At 36.5% G+C, this 23,816-nt stretch overlaps 1 protein-coding gene across 1 annotated transcript in view; it reads right to left on the bottom strand.

The window, feature by feature from the left end:
- Positions 1-318: 318 nt before the first annotated feature.
- LOC129802390 (protocadherin-like wing polarity protein stan) overlaps positions 319-23,816 on the bottom strand; it is a 94,578-nt gene continuing 71,080 nt past the window's right edge. Inside the window, exons 3-9 of the mRNA XM_055848158.1 lie at positions 19,390-19,889; positions 10,396-16,990; positions 10,114-10,334; positions 9,392-10,044; positions 8,433-9,328; positions 7,149-7,423; positions 319-3,646 (exon numbers count right to left, since the gene is read on the bottom strand). Of these exons, the coding sequence (XP_055704133.1) occupies positions 3,613-3,646; positions 7,149-7,423; positions 8,433-9,328; positions 9,392-10,044; positions 10,114-10,334; positions 10,396-16,990; positions 19,390-19,889 (9,174 nt within the window). The 3' untranslated portion in view covers positions 319-3,612. The remainder of the gene's footprint in view (positions 3,647-7,148; positions 7,424-8,432; positions 9,329-9,391; positions 10,045-10,113; positions 10,335-10,395; positions 16,991-19,389; positions 19,890-23,816) is intronic.

The raw sequence follows: 23,816 nt of genomic DNA, 5'->3' as shown, positions 1-23,816 counted from the left end.
TATCTTGATTCCACGGGCATGGGACTGACAACCTCATCCCGTACAAGAAAAAATAATAATGCATGTCTAGAAATCCCCTTGCGGGAAGGCCTTGTTCCTTCATGGAATGTTGTGCCAGCATTATTATTATTATTATACCTAAAAGGTAAGGAAACCGATGAAACCTCTTTTGGCTTCAAAGACTTTTTCTAAAAAGCCTTCAATCATCAAAATTTCCTATAAGCAATAAGCCAACAGCGAACCCAAAAATATTACATTACTTTGAGATATCCCTTTCTCCTTAAATGCCCTAAAGAAAATCTGATAAAAGACTTTTCGTTGGGAAATTGTTTAAATGTTTTATTTGTGTATATATAATATACAAATATAAAATCACAATTTAATATTCTTTCCATCTCTTAGTCATGTTTTAAATCCAGGAGTTTAGCATTTTATATGACAGCATTTTTAAATATGAATTTTCTCCAAAGAAAAGTTTTATTTCCACAACATGCACTGTACATTTTTTTCATCATTTTTAGATTGCATGACAAGATTAAGCAACTCATTCGTAATGAATATCAAGTGGAATGTTATATTCTTTTTTTTTCCAAAGACTATTTAAATAGGAAGAAGGAAGAATCATTGCACAAAAGGAATATGAAATTAAATGTACAACCATGCTTCAGGGAGCAAAGTTTTTTTTTCTATCCTGGGGCTTGGAGCTTTTTGTATATAAAAAGTATACAAGATATTTAAAATTTATTATTTTTTTTCTATACACATCTCTCATTAACTAAACTCGAGGCACTCTTTCATTTTCCTCTTTTTAGCACTATTTACTGTAAAATGGAATGGAATTAATTCAATGGAATGTCTTTCAATCTCTCTTGGGAATTATAAATATAAGGAATGATTTAAGAAGCACAGATTATTTTTTTCAAAAATTTTACAGTGAAATATGACATTTAATATGTTGAAAAGTTGTTTAAAAGTCTTTCAAGAAGAAATTTTACATTGAATTGTCTGAGCAATTTCCATTTAAATTAGCCTTATTTACTAATATCCTTTCGCTCTAAAATTTCCTTTCCGAATTTTGATAAGTTTTCCTTAAGGCATTATTCACATGTAGGGGAACAGAGCATTATTTCGGACAACTTGAACTGGTGTTCATTTTGAGTGTAATATCGTACAATACAAATAAATTGGGTAAAATTATAGATTTAAGTTCAAATTTCGAATATTTTATGAATTGTACTTTTCTTCTAAGTATTCATTAATATAAAAACAACACAAATTACGTTCATTTTTAAATTAAATTTGAATTACAGTAGACTCTCGAAAAATCGGCTCTTTTAAGATCGGGCTACTTTTTAATTCGGGCAGCGGTTACATTTGAAAAAAGTTTGTTATTATTTTTCAAATTTGATTATGATTATCAAATGAATCAAATATGCTCAAATTTAGCATGGTTTGTCATAGTTTTGATGTGATTTTGCATTATTGAGAGATTTTCATGCAATTTACGTTATATATTTGTGTGTAAACTCAATATCTATATGCACATGAATAAAAAATCGTTGCATTTCAAAAACTTTGTAGCCCGAATTTCTGTCTAATTCGGCTGACATTTCGGTCCCATATGCCCGAATTTGAGAGAGTCTACTGTAAAATCAAAGGGTAAATAACGGTTCCGCTTGCTTAAGGTTCGCTCCCGCGCCGATCTGATGATCTTTTGCAAAGATTGTACCGATCTGCCAATAGTTCAACTAAATCGGTTTGACGGTTTGACCTTCTGATTTGTGATTCCAATTTTTAAACTTCAGATCGGCGCCGATCTGTCAATTTACTCTGAGAGTCCCTTGTTATTCACTCCTTGATTAAAATTTTTTCATTGAGACTTTAGAAGGAGTTCACGTGGTCCCTATAGCCGAATAGTTGCTTTCCACTTCCCCAAATCGGTGCCGATCTGCCGATTTTTGGTTCCAGATCGACGCCGATCTGGCAATTTGCACTAAAAACTCCTTATTCACCCCTTGATTAAAATTGTTTCACTGAAACTTCAGTTTAAAAGGGTTTCACGTAGTCCCTGTAGCTGAATAGCCGCTCTCTACTTTAAACGAAAAAGCCATGGAATATACTCATTATTCTGTTGTATATATCTTTTCAAGTATATTTCCTTGAAAAAATCTAACTTACATAAGAGAACCTTCATTAAAAATTAATTCAAAATTTCCTTAGAATATTTCAATTTTAGTTTCTGATATATTTCTCGCCAACCAAGACTCCATGGAACTGAACGCAAAAAATCCGCGCTTGTACTGCACGGAGTTTTCACCCTAATTCTATAATTCTTGCAAGCAACATACGACGGAAAAGTTAAAGTACAGAAATTTCTAACTGCGAAGCAGAACAAATCAAAGCTGTTTAATACCACAGATTGACATTCTCCAATTTATAATTGTCCAACTGGCTCTTTCTTTCGTTATTATTCTGTGATTTTTTATAAGAATTTTCCATAAAAATTATACGTAATATTCTATAAATTTTAGGGATTATCCCATTGAAAATCGTCCACTTTTGACTCGGATGCCTTGAAGACTATAGCACGGAAAAGCGGGTTAGGATTTAAATGGAAATAAATAGGACAACACCTTTTATTAGCGGTTCTCTAGTTAGTCTGTTTCTAATATCGTCCACTTGTTTCTTAATTTCTCAAAATTCCACAATCTTCTGTTTTTTTTTTTTCATTTTCAGGTTGTGCAATGTCTAAAGAAACAAAAAGCGTCTACTAATGAAACACTGTAAGATAATTCTTGGAAAAATTCCGGAAGAGCAAACGCTTACTGTACGAAATTTCACGAAAAGTGGACGATATTACATTTTCTCCATAATAAAGTGTCCGATGTTTTAACTAAGAGCAATGCCTATTTTCCCATTCGTCCTTTGCAATGTAATAAGTATTACTTTAGAAACAAACAATGGTATATAATTAAATATACTTTTCAAAGTTAATCTGTCCGAATCCGAAATATTGCCGCGCTCCCCTAATTGAATATTTAACCCCAGCAAGAATTTTAGTCGTATCACCTTCTTCGATTGGCTAAAGCTTTTGAATGCTTTAAATCCTTTCAAGTTGTAGCCAATCAGAGGACAACATGCGATTAGAACATTTTTTTTCGATCAAATATTTCATGAAATGTGAATAATGCTCAAAGAAATTGTTTTTTCGACACCTTCGTCACATGCCTTACAAAAATCCTTAAATGCAGTCAGTACAGAATATTTACATTAATTTTCTTACGTCCTTAGCTACTTAGAAAATTTTCTTTTTATTTAATAAAAAAATGAGTTTCTAAACAAAATACAATAAAATGGCAATATTTGACAAAATTTCCGATTTACTTAAAATTACACAATAAAAAAAAATTAAATATATAAATTTCTTAAAATAAAAATGCTTTAAAAACAGTCAAATGGCCGAGGGAATTTTTGCCATAATTCTTTGTCCATTTTGTACCCTTGTTCGTTCTCTTTTTCCTTTCATAAAATGTGACATGTAAATAAATTCCCTCAGGATGTTACAATTAAACAGTCCTTAAAAGTTAATTAATTTACTCATAATGTTGATCATCAAACAGTTGTCTCAGCATCATCAGTAGCCTTCCTTCAGTTGCAAATGCAAATTGTTGATGGAAGAAAAAAAAGGACGAAATAAAACACTCATTAAATTTTTCATCACTTCAAATTAGAGTTTCAAACACTCAAAAAAAAAGCACAAAACACAATAAAAGCCACTTTAGAAATTTCCCTCCACATTTCATTCCCAAGAGTGTGTAAATGTTTTAGCACTTCAAACCCCGTAAAAGCTCAATTTTACGCATCAAACACCAAGCTTTAGAACTTCATGCATTTTGTACAAGTCCCAAAATGAACGTGAGATGAATAAATTAGAGTGAAAATCACACAAAATCACGATAAACTCTTCACATCCATCCAAAATAAAGGAAATAAAAAGTAAAAAGGATAATAAATCAACATCCATTTACCTCAGATCTACGATGATTATGCAGTAATTTGTTGAAGAATGATATTGATGATTTGTGTATCCCAATGCCAAGACAAATTAATGATTTTTTGTTTGTGGTGTAATTTTTGTTTTTGAGAAGAAGGAAGAAAGGACAAAACATGATTTTGTTTTAATTTAAATTTGCTTTAGTCTTGTCCAGCACCATCTGTTTATAACACAGGAAGTATTAGAAGAAATGTTAGACAGGAACATATTATATTTTCTAAACTAAAAGCAAACAAATACAGTTCTTCATTGAAAATGCACACGCATAGAAAATAAATTGAAATAAAGAATTTATTGGCTTAAAGTTATCCGAGAGGCAGTCCAGGAGGGGAATTCTGTAACGCTCTGACAATGACATATGACAAATTGGGTTCGAATCTTAGGAGGGCTTTTTCAAAAATACGATTCTGTAGCCGTGACATTGGCATTTTAGCTCACGTGGCATTGTCAGAAGTCACATATTTGAGATTTTTGGCAATTCAAATGACAATGAATTTTGTTAAGCAAATCAACCAAGACGTACTGTATTTTCATAAAATTATCAAGTAAAGGGATTTCATTAAAAAATCAATGAATTGCATTTTCAAACTCATAGGATATGACGAAAAAGCTCGAATGGCATTGTCATTCGAACTCACGCACGACAATGCCACGAAAATTACAGAATTCCCCTACAGGAAAGGTTTATTTCTCTCATAACGGGTTTGCGTCCCAGCTAAAAAGTATTTGACGATAAAACTAAACGAAGAACATGGAAAAGCTCAGAAAATGAAAAAAACGTCAGCTGGGTTCAATTGGATCAAGTTGTTGATCGTCAAAATCATAAGTAATAATTACAAAACCCATTACCACCAAAATTTAGTCATGAACAATTCCAGTTATCTTATTCACTATACGATTTTTGATCCAAGACACTTTTTTGTCATCAAAACAGGGTGGCGGAATTGCCTTCACTACCAAATACTCTTTAGAACTTAGATTAAATTCTGCTTAAAGTTCAAATGAAGATTGTAAAATGAAAATAAACATCAGTTTTTTCTCAGGAAAATCTTAATAATTAGCCAATACATAAACCAACATTTTTTGTGGACGCTAAATACTAAAATTTAGCAAAAAGGACGATCAAAATGTAATTTTCGGTTTCTTTGTATTTTCTGACTTCAACACCTATAAATCTATCAAACTATCTACTCCCAATCCCAAGTAACAAAATAAGAGTGTAATAAATTTTTATTGCGTCATTAAATTCGAACACATCATCCTTAACGTGCTATACCACCTGATGCACATTAAAATTTTAATGTTGTTCACATTATTTTATCGCTAATTAGCGTTCTGATACGTGATTTGTTTTTTCAATCACGTAATATTTAGAATCTGATCTATTTATTGATAAAAAGGTAGACCTGGCCCAAAAAGCAATACTTTAATTAAATTAACCCAAAGGATTGATATGATTGCATATAACAAATTACACTTGAGGCAATCAAATAAGCCGCTTATACTTCGCGCAGCATTAGATTAGATTGAGATAAATTTTATTTTTCTTGATATAAAACGGCATAACCAATTCACAAACCCTTGTATTGAATTAGATTGGATTCAAACTATCCCATTTGTCCCAAAAAATCGAAACACTTGAAGAGGATGCGAAATAGCATTTGACGTTCAATCTAACCTCACTTAAAGGTTTTTGGTGGTAGCGACAAAAAAAAACAATTGTTTATGTCTTTTCCCAGCTTTTTTCAATGAAATAAAAGTCCCGAGATGGCTAAAAAAACAGCAAAGATAAAACCATAACTCTTTTTTTTCAAATGTTAGAAGAAAACGAGTTAATTCTGATAATATTCAGTTAATATCAAACAATCACGAAAATTTTTTGATACTTATGGGCAATAATTTGTTTATATAATAAAAAAATGTTTCAAGTACGCTAGGGAAAGGTTTTCAGGCTTAGCACACATTCTGGGATGAAATGATAACTTTGACTCGCTAATATCGATTCGATACTATCGAATCTCTAGTATCCCTAGAATCATTAAATCCAAATGATGAGATGAAATGAGTTTCGGCTCTTCACGCATTATCGGCTCGTTATTGTGACACTTTGGGACAGTAAAACATAACCTCACTCTCGCTTGTTTTGATTTTGCAACCGGAGTTATTTCAGTGATTTTATTAATTTTAAGTTAAAATAGTCAACCCATAAATTATATTTTTATCTAAATTGGACTATTGAGGAAGAAAATAAATATAAAATAAATTAGGGCATTTACTTACTAAAAAGGTCCGGGAAGACCACCAACATCGTGGAAATCCACGATCAACACGGACATGAGGCGAAGTCACCTCGTGAATGCTGAGATGCAGGAGCGCGCCACTTGGCGCCTTCGAAGTAGGAGGGCCGACCCCCGATAAGGGGGCACAACGGCGGATAAGTAAGTAAGTAAGTAAGTATTTACTTACTAAAAACATGTAAAATCTTCTCTAAATTTCATTTCGTCAGCTAGGTAGAAATCGACAGCTCTAGAGGTGTCGATAAATTACTGGCGAGAATTATCGACACTAGTGACAAAAAATGCGGGTTATCATCTCGATCGCCCATAATCGACACTCGACACTAGCGATGGAACAATTAGAGAGAGTTATCATGTCACCCTAGGTTACGCATACTTTATATTTTTCCCTTCTGAATTTGACCTAATTTATGGCAATATTATTTTACAAATACCCGTAAGTCACACATTTCCTTAAAAAAAATATGACAGATTCATTAAAAGAATACGAAAAATGTGAAGTGTTCGAAGCCAGAGTTTGTTCTTCCCCTAAATTTCCACAAGTTTATGTATAACTTTAAATTCAAAAACATTATGAATTTTCAATCAAACACAAAGTTTTCTTCATTTCTTCTTTCGAAATGCGTCTAACATTGTCACTTAGAACTGTATAGAGATGAGAAACTCGAGAACAAGAACAAACAAAAGAATCAATTTCCAACTACGAAAACACACAGAAAAGAGCTATTCGTGAGAAAACAAAGAGATGATAGAAAGAAAGAGGAAAAGGAAGTGTCAGGGAAGTGAGTGGTACTTACTCGCTGGTGTCTGTGATGCTTGTGAGTGGTGCTAGGGGTTGCATAGGGGCCACGGACACCCCTCCTGTGGGTGGCGATGAGGCTCTCGATCCGTGGCGAGACGAAAGCCGACTTGATGGCAAGATGCCAGGATTGTTGATGTCATTGACACCATGAAGGCGATTCACTGGCATTGAACACGTGGAGTGATCCTCTTCGGCATTGAAGGGAAACTTGTAGGAGTTCTTGTCCGATGTCTCTGACATTCGGTCTGAATGGTAGTCCACAGCACGATGCTGAGAAAAAAAAATTAGGAAGATTAGAAATTGCAACATTTTAACTGTGATAAAGGATTAAATGGCAAATGGAAGCCATTTTATTTACGCCATTTTGTTTTCGTTACATTTTGGCAGATTTATAATCTTTGTTTTGCAATTCTTTGCTAGAATTGACTGTAAATATCTGTAAGATTTTTGTCACAGAATTAGATCGCTTTGTGAAAGTATATTTAATAACTTAAAATTTGCATTTTGCATTTTCTACATTCAGCTATAATATCAGGATGTCATTTGTCAAACACAATGCAAAAAAAGTCCCCTCCATACATTTTTATCTGTCACTTTCACCCAGAATCATCCGTATAACAGAGAGCTGACTGTAATTTGATTTAAAAAAATGTTACTTGGGTATATTCAGGAAAAGTTTTATTCCAAACGGACTCCCAATAATATCGTAATCTCGATCGTAATTCTTAATCAAAATCAGTGAGTTGTGAGAATTTAAAATTAAATTAAATTAAATTAAATTTCCCAATAGATGTCTCTCGCACTTCTCGTAATTTCCTTTTTTGCGACATGAAGTTAGCTGAATGTCTTTTGACATTTTGTCCCAAAATAAGCTTGGGAAATTTAGTCTTTGATGCTTGGACAGTAGCTTTGTGTCGCATTCTTTTCACCATACAATTGTCGTCCAGTGCATCCAGTAGTGTATACACAGTAATATTGTATCCAGACCCTGTTTCCCACCCTTTACTTTGCATACCGGAGAAAAGAGCTTAGCTCCGAAACGTTGTTTGAGTAATAAAAGTGGAGAAGAATCTAGATCAAAATCCGTGTCTATTATCGTAAATTCCGATTCCGATTTATAAAGGTGTTGATACAAAAGAACTGACCAGTGTGAGTGCAATTTAAATAATTTGCCCTTTGAATTAAAAACAAGAATAATTTTACCAAAGCTACGCTAGCTTTCGTGAAAAAACTCATTTTTGATCCTTTTGAAGCCGGATTGAGGACTCACAGGACTCACCTGATAGTCGTTTTTCAGCATCGTGTGAACACTGTGCATGGGCTCTCCGTAGATTGGAGGAGACTTCAGAGCGTAGTGACTCTCTCGTGGGCTGTACAGTTCGGCAGCAATGTGTTCCTTGGACATGTAGGGAGATCCAGTCTGGCTCCCTAGGTATCCATGAGTTCTATCATGGAGAAACGGTGGGTTCTCGTGGTGATTGTGATAAGGGCGAATGTGGTTGACAATCTGCGTCGATCCGTAGTCTTTTTCACTCCCAGACGCGTAAGGGACTTTATTCTGCATGTAGGCTCCGGTGTCGTAGTCTCCGTAGTTGTCCTGGTAGTCCTTCTTGCGCCCATAGAGACTTTCTCTGTCCATCTCGTACTTGTACCTCTCATTGTCGTACATTTGGGCGTCAGTCGATTGGAGATTGTAGTTCTCAGCTATGTTCTCGAGGATTGACGGAGGCATGTTCATTTTGCTATGTGGATGGAGGTAGGAAGTGTCTGTGAGGTCAGGGTTGGGTAGAGGATTGGGAGAATTGGCCTTGTGAGGATGGACTTCGTTATCAGATCCTGTATCTTGAGACCATCTTCCGGGATTTGCTGGAGTTGGGAGGTAGGATTCAGGGACTTGGCTAGACCACCTGGGAGCATACATCGTGGGCTTTAAGCTGGGAAACAGCTGAGGACTCTGAACAACATTCAATTCTGGAGGAGTTGAAGCGGTTACGTGTTCTGTGATATTTGGCAAGTAGGGAGTAACACTGACTCCAGCACTTCGATGGGAATTTGTTGTATTTCCTCCCACTCGAGATTCCTCCTCATCACTCGAGTGACTCGAAGCCAGATCTAGGCTTCGTCCATCTGTATCTGATCCTGAGTCTGAATCCTTTCTTCTGCGATACTTCTCTGCTACAAAATAAAATTAAGCGATAAGGAATCCTGTCCTGGGAATTAAAATTGGAGTTCGTTTACCATTGGGTTTACCTTCTTTCTGCCGACCCTCATAACCTCTCAAGTAAGATGGCACATCACTGGCTGAATTGTAATTAGAAGTTGAGGTGGAAGTATGTCTCAGTTGACCATCACTTCGGTAGGGACTCGAACTGGTCTTTGCTGTGCTCCTGGAAGTTGTGGATGAAGCACTGATTCCTATGTTCCTTCTCGTAGTCTCATAACTTCCCGCCAAGAATCCTCCAGGACTCCTAGGATTGACATTCTGTGAACTGCTGCTGACAACAAGAGACGAATCCAGAAGTGGAACCTTCCTGCCCATGCACCTCAAAAAAGATCTATGGAGATTTTCCCTAACCCTCTTGTTGATTATGCAGTAGCCAATCAAGCAGAAAATCGCATGAATAAACACCACAACACATAGCAATACATTAAGGAGTTGAGAATTCTCCGAAGCTGACAAAACTGCCAACACCCACATCACTCCCATTAATGGGAGTGATACAACAGAGAGCCAGAGAAGTGTTCGCAAATTTCCAAAACCCAGCACGTGGTCCTTGAGTGTGAATGCCGCCTTTACTGATACAAAAAGTATTAGTAAATTCAACACAGACATTCCGGCAATTGGTCCCACGAGCCACCACACGACAGCCTCATAAATTGACAACCAACAGCTGAAATTCAATGGAGAAGTTAAATAAATTGGGTGAAGAGGAGGAATTCTCACCAAAAGGAAGACTTACAATAAGCTATTTCCATATTCATGAGCTCTAACACCCACGGACAATCCAACGAGGATGGCTGGTGCGCCATAACCCAGTGAGAAGTAGAATCCCATGGGACCGTGATTGATGTCACGCATTTCCGTCAGCATCCTGTACAGGTGGATACAGTCGACAGTTGTCCATGCAAAAGCCGCCAGCCATGCATAATGGAGACTGATGGCTATCAATTTGCAAGGGAACTGGAAGGCAATGTCATTTGTTAACTCATCATCATTCTCTAGCCAGAAATGCCGAACTCACCTCATTATTCAGCAAATCCTTCCGAGCCTGCATCGTGACGAAGTAGAGAAGTTCTGCCACAAAGACACAGAGCACAAGATTCTGATGAATTGTGTTAGAATTCGTCTGCATACCCCTCAGAAGTGCCAAAGCAATAAGAACTGCGAGAAGTATCGGTAAGGAGATCATGAATGCAGAGTACGAAGAGATCTGAACGAGAAGAGACGGTTCAGGCACATCTTCCGGATCAATAACATCCACCAAAACCGCATAGTTGGACACATGAGTACAGGAGCAATTAATCAAGAGAACCGATTCCTCTGCAACAAGTTCATAGTCAGGGATTTCCGTCTGACATCCAATACGTGTCCAGGAGTTTGTAAAGCTATTCCATCGAACACATTGAGGATTGCTTCGAATACCAAATCCACTCTTATCAATGTTCAGCCACATCTGGATCTTTATCGGTTGCAGAAGATGAGGTGATCCCAAAGATCTATAAATCAAGCTGTTAGCTCTATCAATATCACTGGATGACTCATTGCTATCCTGAAGAACCTCTCGTTTGAAGAGTCGCCGTCTATCTTCATACATTGCTTCATTTTCTCCATGAATGGGTTCGGGAATCCTCTTTTCTTGCTTCTCCAATTCAAAAGGTGCTTCACTGGGCATTTGAAGATGTATCTCTGGGGTATTTTCCAAATTAGGAATACCCTCATCCATATCATGTGCCATTATTTTGATCTCCTCATTGAGTTTGGGAATTTCTTCATGATGATTCTCCATCAATTCAATGTCATTGGACGGGATTTTAACAATATCACTGAGATCAGTCTTATCGGGCTTCTTGACGGGTTCCTTCCCATCTTTTGTGCTGGGAACCAGTATTGCTAGGGAAAGTATTGGACTTGCTATCTGAACATCGACTCCCCATCTACGGGTCACCGTGTCGTCGAAATTGTCGGGGAAGAGACCCCCAGCATCCTTGTACTGAGCATAAGAGACTATAGCCCTGTATTCAGAAACCGAATGAGTTACCTCATCCTTTCCTGGTGGAGCAATCCCTAGCATATCCAGTGGTATAAGAATCTTTGAATGTAGATCAAACTTCGCTTTGTCCTGAATGTAGTTGTTGTACTTTGGAAAAGATAGAATTGGTATCTTCTGTCGCGATGAATGCTGAAGGAATGAACTGGTATCCGGAAGGATAACACTTTCTGTTGTGAACTGATGACTCTTAACTTTGTTCTTATGATATTCGCTCAGTTGTTGAGGTTCGTACCCGAATAGCGATTCCGCCGTTACGATATCCAGTCCTAGTACCATATTTTGATGAACGATCTCAAAAGGATTCGTGTAAGTGTCATGTTGGGACCTAGCCAAGACAACCATATATTTATTAAAAGCGTCAACTAAATCATTAGGTCCTCTCATTGTAAGGCTAGTTAGTTTCTTCCATTCTGTAGAATATTTCTCATCTAGAATGACACTAGCACACTGAACTAGGTTCCGGATAAAATCCTTATCCTGGCTGTGGCTCAAATTCAACCCGCTCTGCATCATTTCGTAGTTGATCAACTCATGCAGTATTCCTTCAGTTACTAAAAGGTCTGCTCCATAGAGCCTATCATGGATGAATCTAAACTCCTGAGTCAGATAGTCCATTTCGAAATTGTCACTCCAAATATCCTCTTTCGGCAGAAAAGATGTTTCAACAGCATAAGAGTTCACTGATAAATTCTGGGGCATCTTTCCGCCACCAGACATACCAACAATCTCACAAGCTTGCTGCAAATTCGACGCCATCTTGACAGCAATAAATGAATTGAGAGATAGTTCTTCCTTTTCCATCTGCGATAATTGCTTTCTCAATTCGATAAACGGTTCTGAAGTACAATTGAACATATCCGGATGGCTCCAGCCATTTGAATCACACACCCGGAAACCTTTACCACGAGCAGGCAATGGACAGCTTTCAGTAGCCGTAAGGCCTATCGGAGTCCTAGGCCACCATAGTCCAGCAGAGAAAGATCTCGGACAAGCATCATAAACCACTTCGCAACCATTTAGGGTGACTTCTGCATAAGGATTGGAGCAAGAATCACATCTACGCCCAATAACTCCTTCTCGACATTCACACTGTCCTGTTAGACGATTGCAGGATCCACTGTACGAACCTATTGAATAGCAATCACAAGGCAAGCAAGCAGTCTCGTTAACCGGTTGATAGTGGTTTTCCTTGCAGTAGCACTGTCCAGTGGTTTTATTGCAGTCAGGATGATAACCTTGTTTGAGATTACATCGACAGGGTCCACAGCCTCTTTCACCCCACCAGCCACCGGGACAGGGCTGCTGGATCTGAAGTTCACAGTATTCGCCATGACTAAAAGTCGAATTGCACTCACAATGATATCCCTTGCGATCTTCACCATCAACACGACATATCCCAGAGCTGCAAGGTTTAACTGTGCAGATAGGAGCACATTCGCTTCCTACGAAGCTTGGTAAACACTCACAGTGAGCCTCATCCCAACTAGTTACGCAAACTGAATGATCCGGACAGAAATCTGGACACTGAGCAGCTGAAGAACATCCATCAATAACGTTTTCTCGCATAGTAGGTCGATTGAGAACAGACTGTGGCCCGCCAATTCTTACATCTTGGATGCAACCCTCGTAATAACCAAAGTTAGCTAGACTAGGGGTCACACCATCTGGTCCACCGATAATGATCTTTCCAACGTAAAGTCCCTGAATTTTCTGGGACATTGGAACAACTCCTGTTCTCTGACCGTAATCAATTGATAAGGATATCTCCATTCCTAGCCATTTGATCTCAATCCTATGCCACTCTCCGTCCGATAACGTGACTCCAGATAGAAACATAGGTTCTCCGTTGTAGATATAGTGGAGGATCCCATCCTTGAGACTAACTATTGCAGAACTGTTCTGTCCTACTTGGATCTGCATCAAGAAAGCATCTTTCTGACGAGTCCGGATCGATAGGGCAGTGAGCCATGGTAACTGAATAGGTCTCAGTAAGGGATTGAAACTGAGAACCCCATCTCCAGCAAATCTCCAAGGTGGTGGCACAGATTCCTGACAAGCATTCCCTGTGAAACCTTCAGGACATTCACATAGATGAACACCCCAGCCTTCATGACAAGTCGCTCCATTGAAGCATGGCTCTGAAGCACACGATGGTGCTTTCTGAGGACATCCCGCTACAGTTCCATTATCCGCAACGTATGAATTGAGATCAACAAACTTCCTATCAATGTAGAAATCAGAAATGCAACCGATATAGTCATGCGATTGGATTTGGAAGTGAGCTGGAATTTTCGGAAGTCCTCCAAGTTGTAGAGGTCCTGTTAGGTCCAGGAATCGGTGGCAGGATTCTGTGAGTGATGTGCAACGCTTATCTAACTTCAGTGTCGTCTGATTGGCACAACTCCAGCGATCACCGAGGTCTCCACTGAGAGCCAGAGCTGTATCACAATCATCCAATGCAAGGACTACAGTTCTGTTGAAGTAGGTTACTTCTACTGTATGCCAGAGTCCATCAGAGACCTTAGTTTCCTTGTTAACAGTTACACTTTCAACAGCATCACCCAAAGAAAAAGAGAAAACCACTTTTCCCGACAAAATTTCCAAAGCTATGAAATCATGGAGTTCGTTGTATCTTCCATTGTAGAGCAGTAATCCGTTTTCGTGTACTGTGGCGAATTTCATTTTCAGCGTAAATCTGTGCCTCTGCTTCAGGCTGTTGAATGTCAAGAACGAATTCTTAGAGAAGGATCTCGACTTTAGTTCGCAAGTTGAAGTGTAAGGTGGGTGATGAGGACTAATATTTCCATAAATGCAAGAGAAACCACCTTCGCAAACTTCGGCAGTGCAAGGAGGCAGTGACTTTACAGGGATTCCACAATCGGAACCTGTAAAATCCTCTCCGCATACACATGTGTAGCCCCCTTCTCGGCGAACGCAAGTTCCTCCATTCCGACAAGGATCGGAATAACAGAGATCTACTTCAGTATCGCAAAGATAATGTTCTCGACTTCCAGTAAATCCTTCAGGGCAACGGCAAGCAAATGTGTTAACTGGATATATCGGGCGGAAGAGCACAGTATCGCTATGAATAAATCCTGAAGCATTGCCGAACTTCAGGACTGTCAGGCACTCTTCGTAGTTGAGACATGGCTCTCTTACGCAAATATTGTCATCGAATGGAAGCACATGAACTGTTGCCAGCCGAGCCAGAATAGCACGATTGAGATAGACTCTCTCCTGAAGATATTGCGGAGAATAGAACTCCTCATGGGATAAGTCTGGACGCCGAGCTGAGAAACTGACGTTCAAAATTCTGGAACTAACGTCAGTGTCGTCTTGGATAGAGAAGATGAAAATGTTTTCTTTTGGGCAAGGGATGATTGCAGCCAAACCGTCCAAGAAGAAGTTCAACAGAGGTGAAAGAAAAGCTTCCTCTGTCATTTCATCAAGTCGAACAGTAACAGAATTGAAGAGCATATCTTCAGTTATTAATCTCACGACCAATTGCATTATTGCCTTGGCTTCATTGATCCCATCCGTTACCGAAACTTCCATTGTTGCGAACTTCGGAACGTTTGTATTCAACTGTGGGCTTAAGGCCATCCCACCAGTTGAAGAGTTCAACCTAACAAGGTTAGCATTATTTCCCGATAGGATCTTGTAGTTCAGTTTATCAGTAACATCTGCATCAAATGCTGGAATCCTTCCGAACTCTCCACTAGGGAAACAATCCCTGAAGTTATTGAAGATCACTTGGAAATCTTTCAAAACTGGAGCGTTGTCATTGACATCTGTCACCAAAATCTCAACATGAACATCGTTTCTCAGAGGAGGACTTGCTGCCCTAATAACAAGTTCAAACTTCTTCTTCGGAGACTCGTAATCTAGCTCTGTAAGGGTAACGAGTTGTGCCCTCTCAGATCCTGGCCTTACAACGAGATTGAAGAAGTTTGAATCATCCCCTCCAATAATTGAATACTGAACAAGAGCGTTCACTCCTTCATCGGGATCATGAGCATGGATCTCTCCTACAACTGATCCAACAGGCGAGTTTTCAGCTACGTAAAGTGTGATCTTGTCGGATTCAAAAGTCGGAGGGGAGTCATTGATATCTTCTAGCCTTACTTGAACCTCAACTGAACTACTAAGTGATGGCGTTCCGCGGTCTACGGCAATAGCTGTAAGGTGATAGACAGGTACACTCTCTCGATCTAGGCCCTTGTTAGTCCTTATAATTCCGGACGTAGGATCCACAACAAAAGATCCGTCCTCCTTGTCTTTATCACTAAGGGCATACTTGATCCTACCGTTGATACCTTGATCGAGATCTGTAGCGGCAATCTGTATAACAGAAGTTCCGATCAAAGCATCCTCAGGAATAGAAGCTTGATATACTGGAACTTTGAATACTGGAGGATTATCATTGACATCCGTAACCGTTATTTCGACATCCGTCGTATCACTATGAGAAGGATTTCCACCATCTTTAGCCGTAACCGTAAGCAAGTACCCGCTAATTGTTTCCCGATCCAAAGGAGCATTCGTTACAATAGCTCCAGTTTGAGGATTAACAGTAAATGGTTCACTTGCACCTAAACCATTAACTGTCTCATCATTCAGGGAGTAAGTGATCTGAGCATTGATTCCTACATCACTATCCGTTGCAGAAACAACAAGGACCGTAGTTCCTACAGGTGCATCTTCAAATACCGAAGAAGTATATGGAGCATTCTCAAAAACCGGAGCAAAGTTGTTGGCATCGGTAATGTTAACATTAACTGTAGCTGTATCAGTTCGCCCTCCCGAATCTGTTGCAGTAACCGTAAGGACAAATCGTCGTTCTTGCTTATAATCCAAGGGTTGAGCAATTGTAATCAGTCCCCTTCCATTCTGGCTAGTTATCGCAAATCTACCTCGAGTATTTCCCGATGATAATTCATAATGAAGCCGAGAATCTTCGTCTGGATCCGTAGCAGTAACCGTAGTAACAGGAGTCCCAAGGGGTTGATCTTCCCCAATTGTAGCCTCGTAGTATTTGGGACTGAAGACCGGATCATTGTCATTGACATCTTGAATAGTAACAACGACTGAAGTACTGGCAGATTTCGGAGGAATTCCTCCATCTACGGCAACTACTTGAAAACTGTATCTAGACTGTTCTTCCCTATCTAACGGTCTAAGGGTATGTACCCAACCCGTTCTAGGATCCACAGCCAGCGGGAAGTTATCTTCCCTCTCGAGTATGTTGTAGGTAATCTCGGCATTTTGACCTTCATCCGAATCGTAGGCCTGAACGCGTACAATGTTGTAGCCAACAGGTACGCTTTCCAGGACAGCTTCCTGGAATTGCGAAGTGTAGAACCTCGGAGCATTATCATTAGCATCCAACACGTTGACCAGCAATTGCGTTGTGTTGCTCCTGGAAGGACTTCCACCGTCTTGAGCTCGAATCACCAGTCTGTAACTCCGGACATTTTCGTAGTCCAGCGGTTTGACCAGAGTCACGTCTCCACTCAGAGAATCAATGGAGAATTGCGACTGAGTATTACCGCCAATAATGGCGTACCTGCAAGAAAAGAATTAAAGTTAGTTGTACTTTTAAGTACCTAATTATTTTTAAGCTAAAGTATTTAGTAAAAATAAAAAATATATATATACTCTATTTTGAATTACAGATCCTTGATCCTTTGCTTTGTTTAGGATCCACTAAATATTCAGATTTTTTAATTCAGATACATTGAAACTTGAACATTGAACAAAGAACATTGAACATTGAAGTAATTGAACGATTTTGCACACTGCCTGTAGTAAAATAACGTTACTTTTTTTCTAATTAAAAAGAACTTCGTCCTCCTTTCACAGATAGATATTTCAGAACGTTTGTCTATATTAAATCCTCAACATGTTGAATTTTTTAACCGTTAACGAAAAATGGAATCAAAATTAATATTATTAGTAAACATGTAAAACAATGAGACATAAAAATACAATTTTCTTTCACTATTCGTAAATAGTCAAATGACATGACTTGATAAATAAATTTTTAAAATCTAAAAAGAATAATTTTTAATAATTTTTTATAGTAATTATAAGAGACTTTGATGTAATGATACGTAAAAAAAACTTGCAATTTGGTATATATGCAATGCAAATATAATGCAGTGATATTTTTTCTATATTTTTTTATCACCATTTAACCAGAAATTAAAGCTAAAAAGTGTTTCAAATAGAAGAGTTGATGAAGAATTATTTAGCTGTTTTTGTATATTTAAGAAGCAATTAAAAACTACTGAAGTGCAGAAAAAATTAAAGATTTTGATTTCTTATCTTAAATATGATATTTTTAAATTAATCTTCAATAAAAACGATCATTATTGTCCATAAAACCCGCACAGCTTCAGTTAAAAAAAAAACGTTGTCACAAAACGGCACTGGTTCAGCATAAAACGGTTAATATTGTGTTCAAATTGCGTGCAACTTTAACTTAAAAATGCCTTAAAAACCTTATTTCACTTGTATGTAAAGTACTCATAACTTAAACACGAAAAGAATAAATTACAAATAAAAAGCGCACAGCTTCAGCACAAGACGGTTAAAATTGAATATAAAATCCTCACAGCTTCCGAATAAAACGTTTAACAATTTCGATCGTTTTACTCAGATTCTGTGCAGATTTTGTTAAAATCGACACAATATCGTAATTTTTGTATGAATTTTTGTTTAATACGTTGGTTTCAGTTTAATAACAAAGCACGATGGTTTCTAGAACATTTAAAAAATATTTTTGTAAACATTCATTACTACAGAATCAGTGTTAGCAAGGAGAGACTGATTCTCTTTATGAACATTGTTTTCTAGGATGTGATATTTTGGACAATATATTAGCAAAATCAAACAAAAAATGTCGTTAAGAAGAAAGAAGGAAATAAATCTTAATTTGAATGATTTTCATAATATTGATGATTAACAGAAACCACAGAACAATTGAAAAACTCCCTGAGCATATGTAGATTAAAAAATTATGCGTTATTTATGTGGTTTATATTTGTTCAACCGGCTAAAGGAAAATTTGAACTGATGTTCCAATTAAATTTCACCATGCATTTTCGACGACAAGCTTTACGGCAAAAAGCCGCAAAATATTTTAATGATTTACAGAGAATTCTTTGATTGAGTGAAAAAGAAAAATTTAAATTTGAAATTTGATGCATATAAATCAATTATACATTTTACATGTTAAAGTTTTTTTTAGTATGTAAAAAATGATGTAAAATGTAAAAAATTCGCCCAACCCTGATCAGTTCTAACCGATTCTGAATCGGTTATGAATCGATGAGTTAATTTTGAACCGATTTTTAATAGCATTCTGTTTTGAGCATTTTTTGAGTAATTTAAAAATCGGTTCGAATCGGTTCTAAACCGATAAGCCAAGCATTAAAAAAATCAGCAGTGAAAGAAATATAGCGAACTTGTGAACACTACTCCTTTAAGTATTTAGGTAGCGAGTTCTAACATTTTACAAAGTCAGCGCTTTACCACCGATTTATTTCTTTTAGGTTTTTTTTTGGAATGTAGATAATTATCTCGCAAACTCACATGGTTATAGCTTGCATTTTTTTCTAGGAATTTAATTAAATTATTATAAAATTATTTAAACGCCAGCAAGAGATAATTATTTAATTTTGCCATGATAAATAAATTACTTAAATAATTAACTATAAATTGTCATAGTATCACTAATCGTTTAAAATTTTTTCTCTGTCATAATTTAATTGTCACCACATTTGCATATTTCCAAATTATAACGTAATCTCCTGCACACGATTTTCTAGCATGATTGAGCAATAAGAACACTGAACCGTTAGCGTGTCACGACGAATGTCTCAAAAAATCTGCCAGATGATGGCCAAAGACCAGAGAAATGGAGTGTTAATCAATGTTAGAATCATCCAAGAATAAACTCACCTAATCGCCGCATTATTCCCCTGATCAGCATCGGTGGCTTTGATGTGAGCCACCACGTTGTTGTCGCCCCATTGATCTTCACTCACTTGGATCGTGTAGGTTCTCTCGCTGAATTGCGGATAGTTATCATTGTCATCGAGCACCTTCACAACTACGGTCGCCGTGGCGGATTTCCTCTCGCTCTGCGGCGATGCCATGTCCGTTGCACTTACAATTAGCGTGTACACTTCCGCCGTTTCCCTGTCCAGACCACTCCGGGTGGAGATTACCCCACTCCGACCATCAATCCGGAAGGTCTGGGCATCCTGCTCGTGCGTCGTGACGCCTCCTCCAGTCACACTCTCAATTGCATACTCAATCTCGGCATTTTTCCCAAAGTCCTGATCAGTTGCTCGAAGGGTAATCACAGTTGATCCGACAGTAGCTCCCTCCCGGATTGACGCATCGAACTGCTCAGCCTCGAACGTGGGAGAATGATCATTGCAATCCAGCACATTCACCTGTGAACATCGGCAGATACATTCCCACATTAGGTGACACAGAAAGAATTGGGCGAACAGCCAATTTATGGCTCTATTCAAATTTAAAACATCTCTATGGTTCATGGATTAGTTCATGGCCTCTAAAACCCAAAGTGATGGTTAGTGGTTTTGAATTACGACAGAAGCATTTAATAAAATCCTCAAAAAGACTAAAAATTTGGTCAGAAGAATAAATTTATTAGGGAAATAAATTAAGAAATCAATACAATTATAGCTTAGAAAGTTTGCATAGAATGATCCAATTTTAGCAAAATAAATTATTGTTTTTTCACACGACACAAAAATTATTAGATCAAAATTTAAATAATCAAAATAAAGACCCAAAGTTTACATTTTAATTAAAAGTCTGCTTCAATAATTCATCCAAATTGTTAGGTTTAAACTACCTGTTAACACTAGAAAAACGATCACCGGAGGTACTTTCCAAAAGTCTAAAGCCATAAAACATGATTTTGATAAAATTACTGTGATCATAATTATCTTGGTATTTGCATTAATTGGCTAATTTATTCATGATTTTTCGTTCACTATCAGACAAAACAAGGTGTTGTAAGTCGATAAATTGACAATAAATTAAGCTCAATTACAATAAAAGCGACCACACAAAAAATTGCGAGAGAAACATTTGATTTTTTTTCAATACTAAACTGATTTATTTGAAAAAAAAATCATATCAAAAACTTCACAAAAAACAAAATATTTTTAATATATATAACCACTTTAAAGCGAATAATGAAAAATTTAAGTCTCACAAGTCTACTGTCTTTTTTTTTAGAATAGAAATTAAAAAATGAAAAAAGCAAAAATTATTCATCAATATTATATTCTGAAAACCATAAATAAAAATAATAAAATAAAAAACTGAATAAATACATTCACTATTATATACCGTAGATGCGAATGACTTTGCACCTCTCCTTTTCATAACCTTTTATTTAATTCTAGTATTTAAGGATGATCTTTAGATTTAGACCAACTTTAAGTAGCCTGATGGTCACTGGAATATCTCTAAGGGCAGAATCACATTGACTGTAAAATACTAGCCGTCACCGTCAAAGCCTCACCGTATTTCGTTAATTTACGCATTTTCATTGCAATTCTTACGAAAATTTTCAATTACCGTATTACCTTATCATCTCATACTCGGTGGCACTACGTGAAAATAATATAAGTAAACTGAAGAAATAAAATGAAAATGAGATAAACGGTGAGCAAAAAACTGTACAAAAACTATAGAAAAAAATCCTACAGTTTTTTTGCCCACCGTTTATCGCATTTTCATTTTATTTCTTCAGTTTACTTAAATACTATTTTCACCTAGTGCCACCGGGTATGAGATAAGTTAATACGGTAATTGAAATTTTGCGTAAGAATTGCAATGGAAATGTGTAAATCAACGAAATACTGTGAGCATTTTACTGTCAATGTGATTCCGCCCTAAGTCCTAAAATTAAAGGTAATCCTAGAATACTGTACACAATATTAAGTTTGAAAATTACCAAAAATTAAAACCCTTGTATATCTTTTTATTACTTTCCTCGGATAAAAAGAATTTCCAAAGAATAAAATCAAGGAATAAATTCTAAAAGATTTTTAATTAGATTTGCATAAATTATTATTTTAAGATTTTTATAAATTTGATGAAACAAAATTAATACGCAAAATGCATAACAGGGGAAGGACTTCAAGATGTGACAAAAAGGATATTTTTGTTCACGAACACGCGGAAGGCTTCAGAGATTTTTAGAGAAGGCATTATTTTATAAAATCTACCACTCTACTGCTAAGCTGAAGATCATTTTCCTCCTCTTTAAGAACGATTAGATTGCCGGTAACACGAAGAAAAACATTTCCTACGGCTATATGAAATTATATTTTTTCTCTAAAAAGGCAGTCAAAATGATCATTTTTCTGATCCTCAATTTATTAAACCTCTTATCCTTAAAGGATTGAGCCATTTTCTAATTATTTGTCTTACGGAAATTCTTTAAAAAAATACTAAAGGACATATTGGCCTCAATTCTGAGACCAAGATCAAGATCAGAATTTTAAGCTGTCAAATATGTATTTCCAAGATCAAGATTTAATATTCTGATGTGTATGGTATTAATAGGACTAAAAAATATCTTGGATAAAAACTAAGATTTCAAGATTTTCCATAGTTAGCGAGATGTCACTTCTGCAAAACATCTTGAGTTCCCTGCAGAATTTATTGTTTATTAGCTATAAAAATTAGAAAATTAGTCATTTCTAACTCATTTCGACTAAACAGGACGGCCAAATGTCATATTTTTTATACTTTTATCCTTTTCGAACTTTCTATTGCAAAAACATTCCTAATTTCGAAAAAAAATCTGCGTGAAACTTTTCAAATTTCAAATTGTTCTTGATGATTCCAAGAACCTCCAAAAATCAACTTGGAATTATTCAAGAAAACAAAAAAAACATGCAGGGAGTAAATAAATAATGGCCATAGAAAGTGAACTGTGAGTGGCAGATCAATAGATTGCGCCAATCTGTCTCCAAGATCGCCCTGATCGCACAATCAGTCTCTAATAAGATCCCACTGACCGCGCAATCTATCTCAAAGCACGCGGTGATCGCGCGATCAGTCTCCAAAATCGGATCGGCACCCAAAGTGAACCGAGAGTGGCAGACTTGTTTACCCCCTGGAAAATTGACATCTTAAAAAAAATTCTCAAATATTCAAATCCACATTGTTTGTGGCTTGGATTTTAACCCTTTAAGGACGATTGGAACACCGGTGTCCCATAAAGAAAATATTTTTTCCTGACTACCTAAAGTTATTTTTTTCCTATATCAGTAGTACATAATTGTAAAGTAGAAGGTTGAAGGAATCTAGAATACTTTTTGCAAGTCTCTAGCTATTTGCTATGTAGTAAATATTTAAGCTCAAAAATGGCGAATATGTAAATTTTCAAATTCATAATTGATTTTATTTATTTTTTATACTTCCGATGTTTTTTAAACAAACCCCTTATGGCAATAAAAACTACAATACTCATACGTAACATTTTTCATTAAAGCGAAAAATATTATTCACTGTTATTGTCAGAAAAATTACTTAAATTTCTGGGCTATTTTTGTCCCTGCCGTTCATAGAAGCACAAAATACACCGAATCAGACTCTGTTGGACCTTCCAAAGTTAGATGTAAGACTTATCATTGATTATGTTTCTCAGTTTAATGTTTATTGTTGATTTTCAGTCCGTAAAAAGTGTCTCGTCGTTAAAGGGTCAAGACATTCCAAAACATTTAACAAATTTGACATCTTCGTTTGGAATTTAAGGATGTTTATGAAAGTTATCCATAGGAAAAAATTGAAACTTAGCCTACATTGTTCTTGAAAATTTTCAAATTATAAGTTTTCTGTTTGTTACATTTTACCCCAAGTTCACCTAATATAGGATAAAGGGACGAATTGATGTGGTTAATATCTTACTTAAGGGAGTAAACGGGTTTGAAGGCTTCAAAAAATTGATTTTTTTTATTTGCTTATTAAATAGGATAATAAGTAAAGAACATTTTTTGAAAATCTCAAGTCAATCGGAGTAAAACTCTCGGAGATAGAGCAGTTTTAGTTATGCACTAACTAAACTTTAGAATGCTAAAACAAATTAAATAAAAATAAGTATAACTACAGAACAGATTTTTTCACCTTTATGTTTTAATTCGTTCTTTAAAGCTCATTATCGAAATAAGCCTTAGTTCTAAAATGTTTCGTTCTGAAATTAGGTGAAGTTATTCGAGATTTGAAGCCGGACTTTAACTGTAATTCTTCCAAAGTTCTAGTTCCCAAAAAAAAATACACGCCAAATATTTTGAGAAGATAAAGAAAGAATAAAAAAAATAATAAAAATTGTG

Source organism: Phlebotomus papatasi, chromosome 2, assembly GCF_024763615.1.
Source record: "Phlebotomus papatasi isolate M1 chromosome 2, Ppap_2.1, whole genome shotgun sequence".
Taxonomy (NCBI): domain Eukaryota; kingdom Metazoa; phylum Arthropoda; class Insecta; order Diptera; family Psychodidae; genus Phlebotomus; species Phlebotomus papatasi.
Note: the sequence above shows the minus strand (reverse complement) of the source record. Positions and strands in the feature narration are given on the sequence as shown.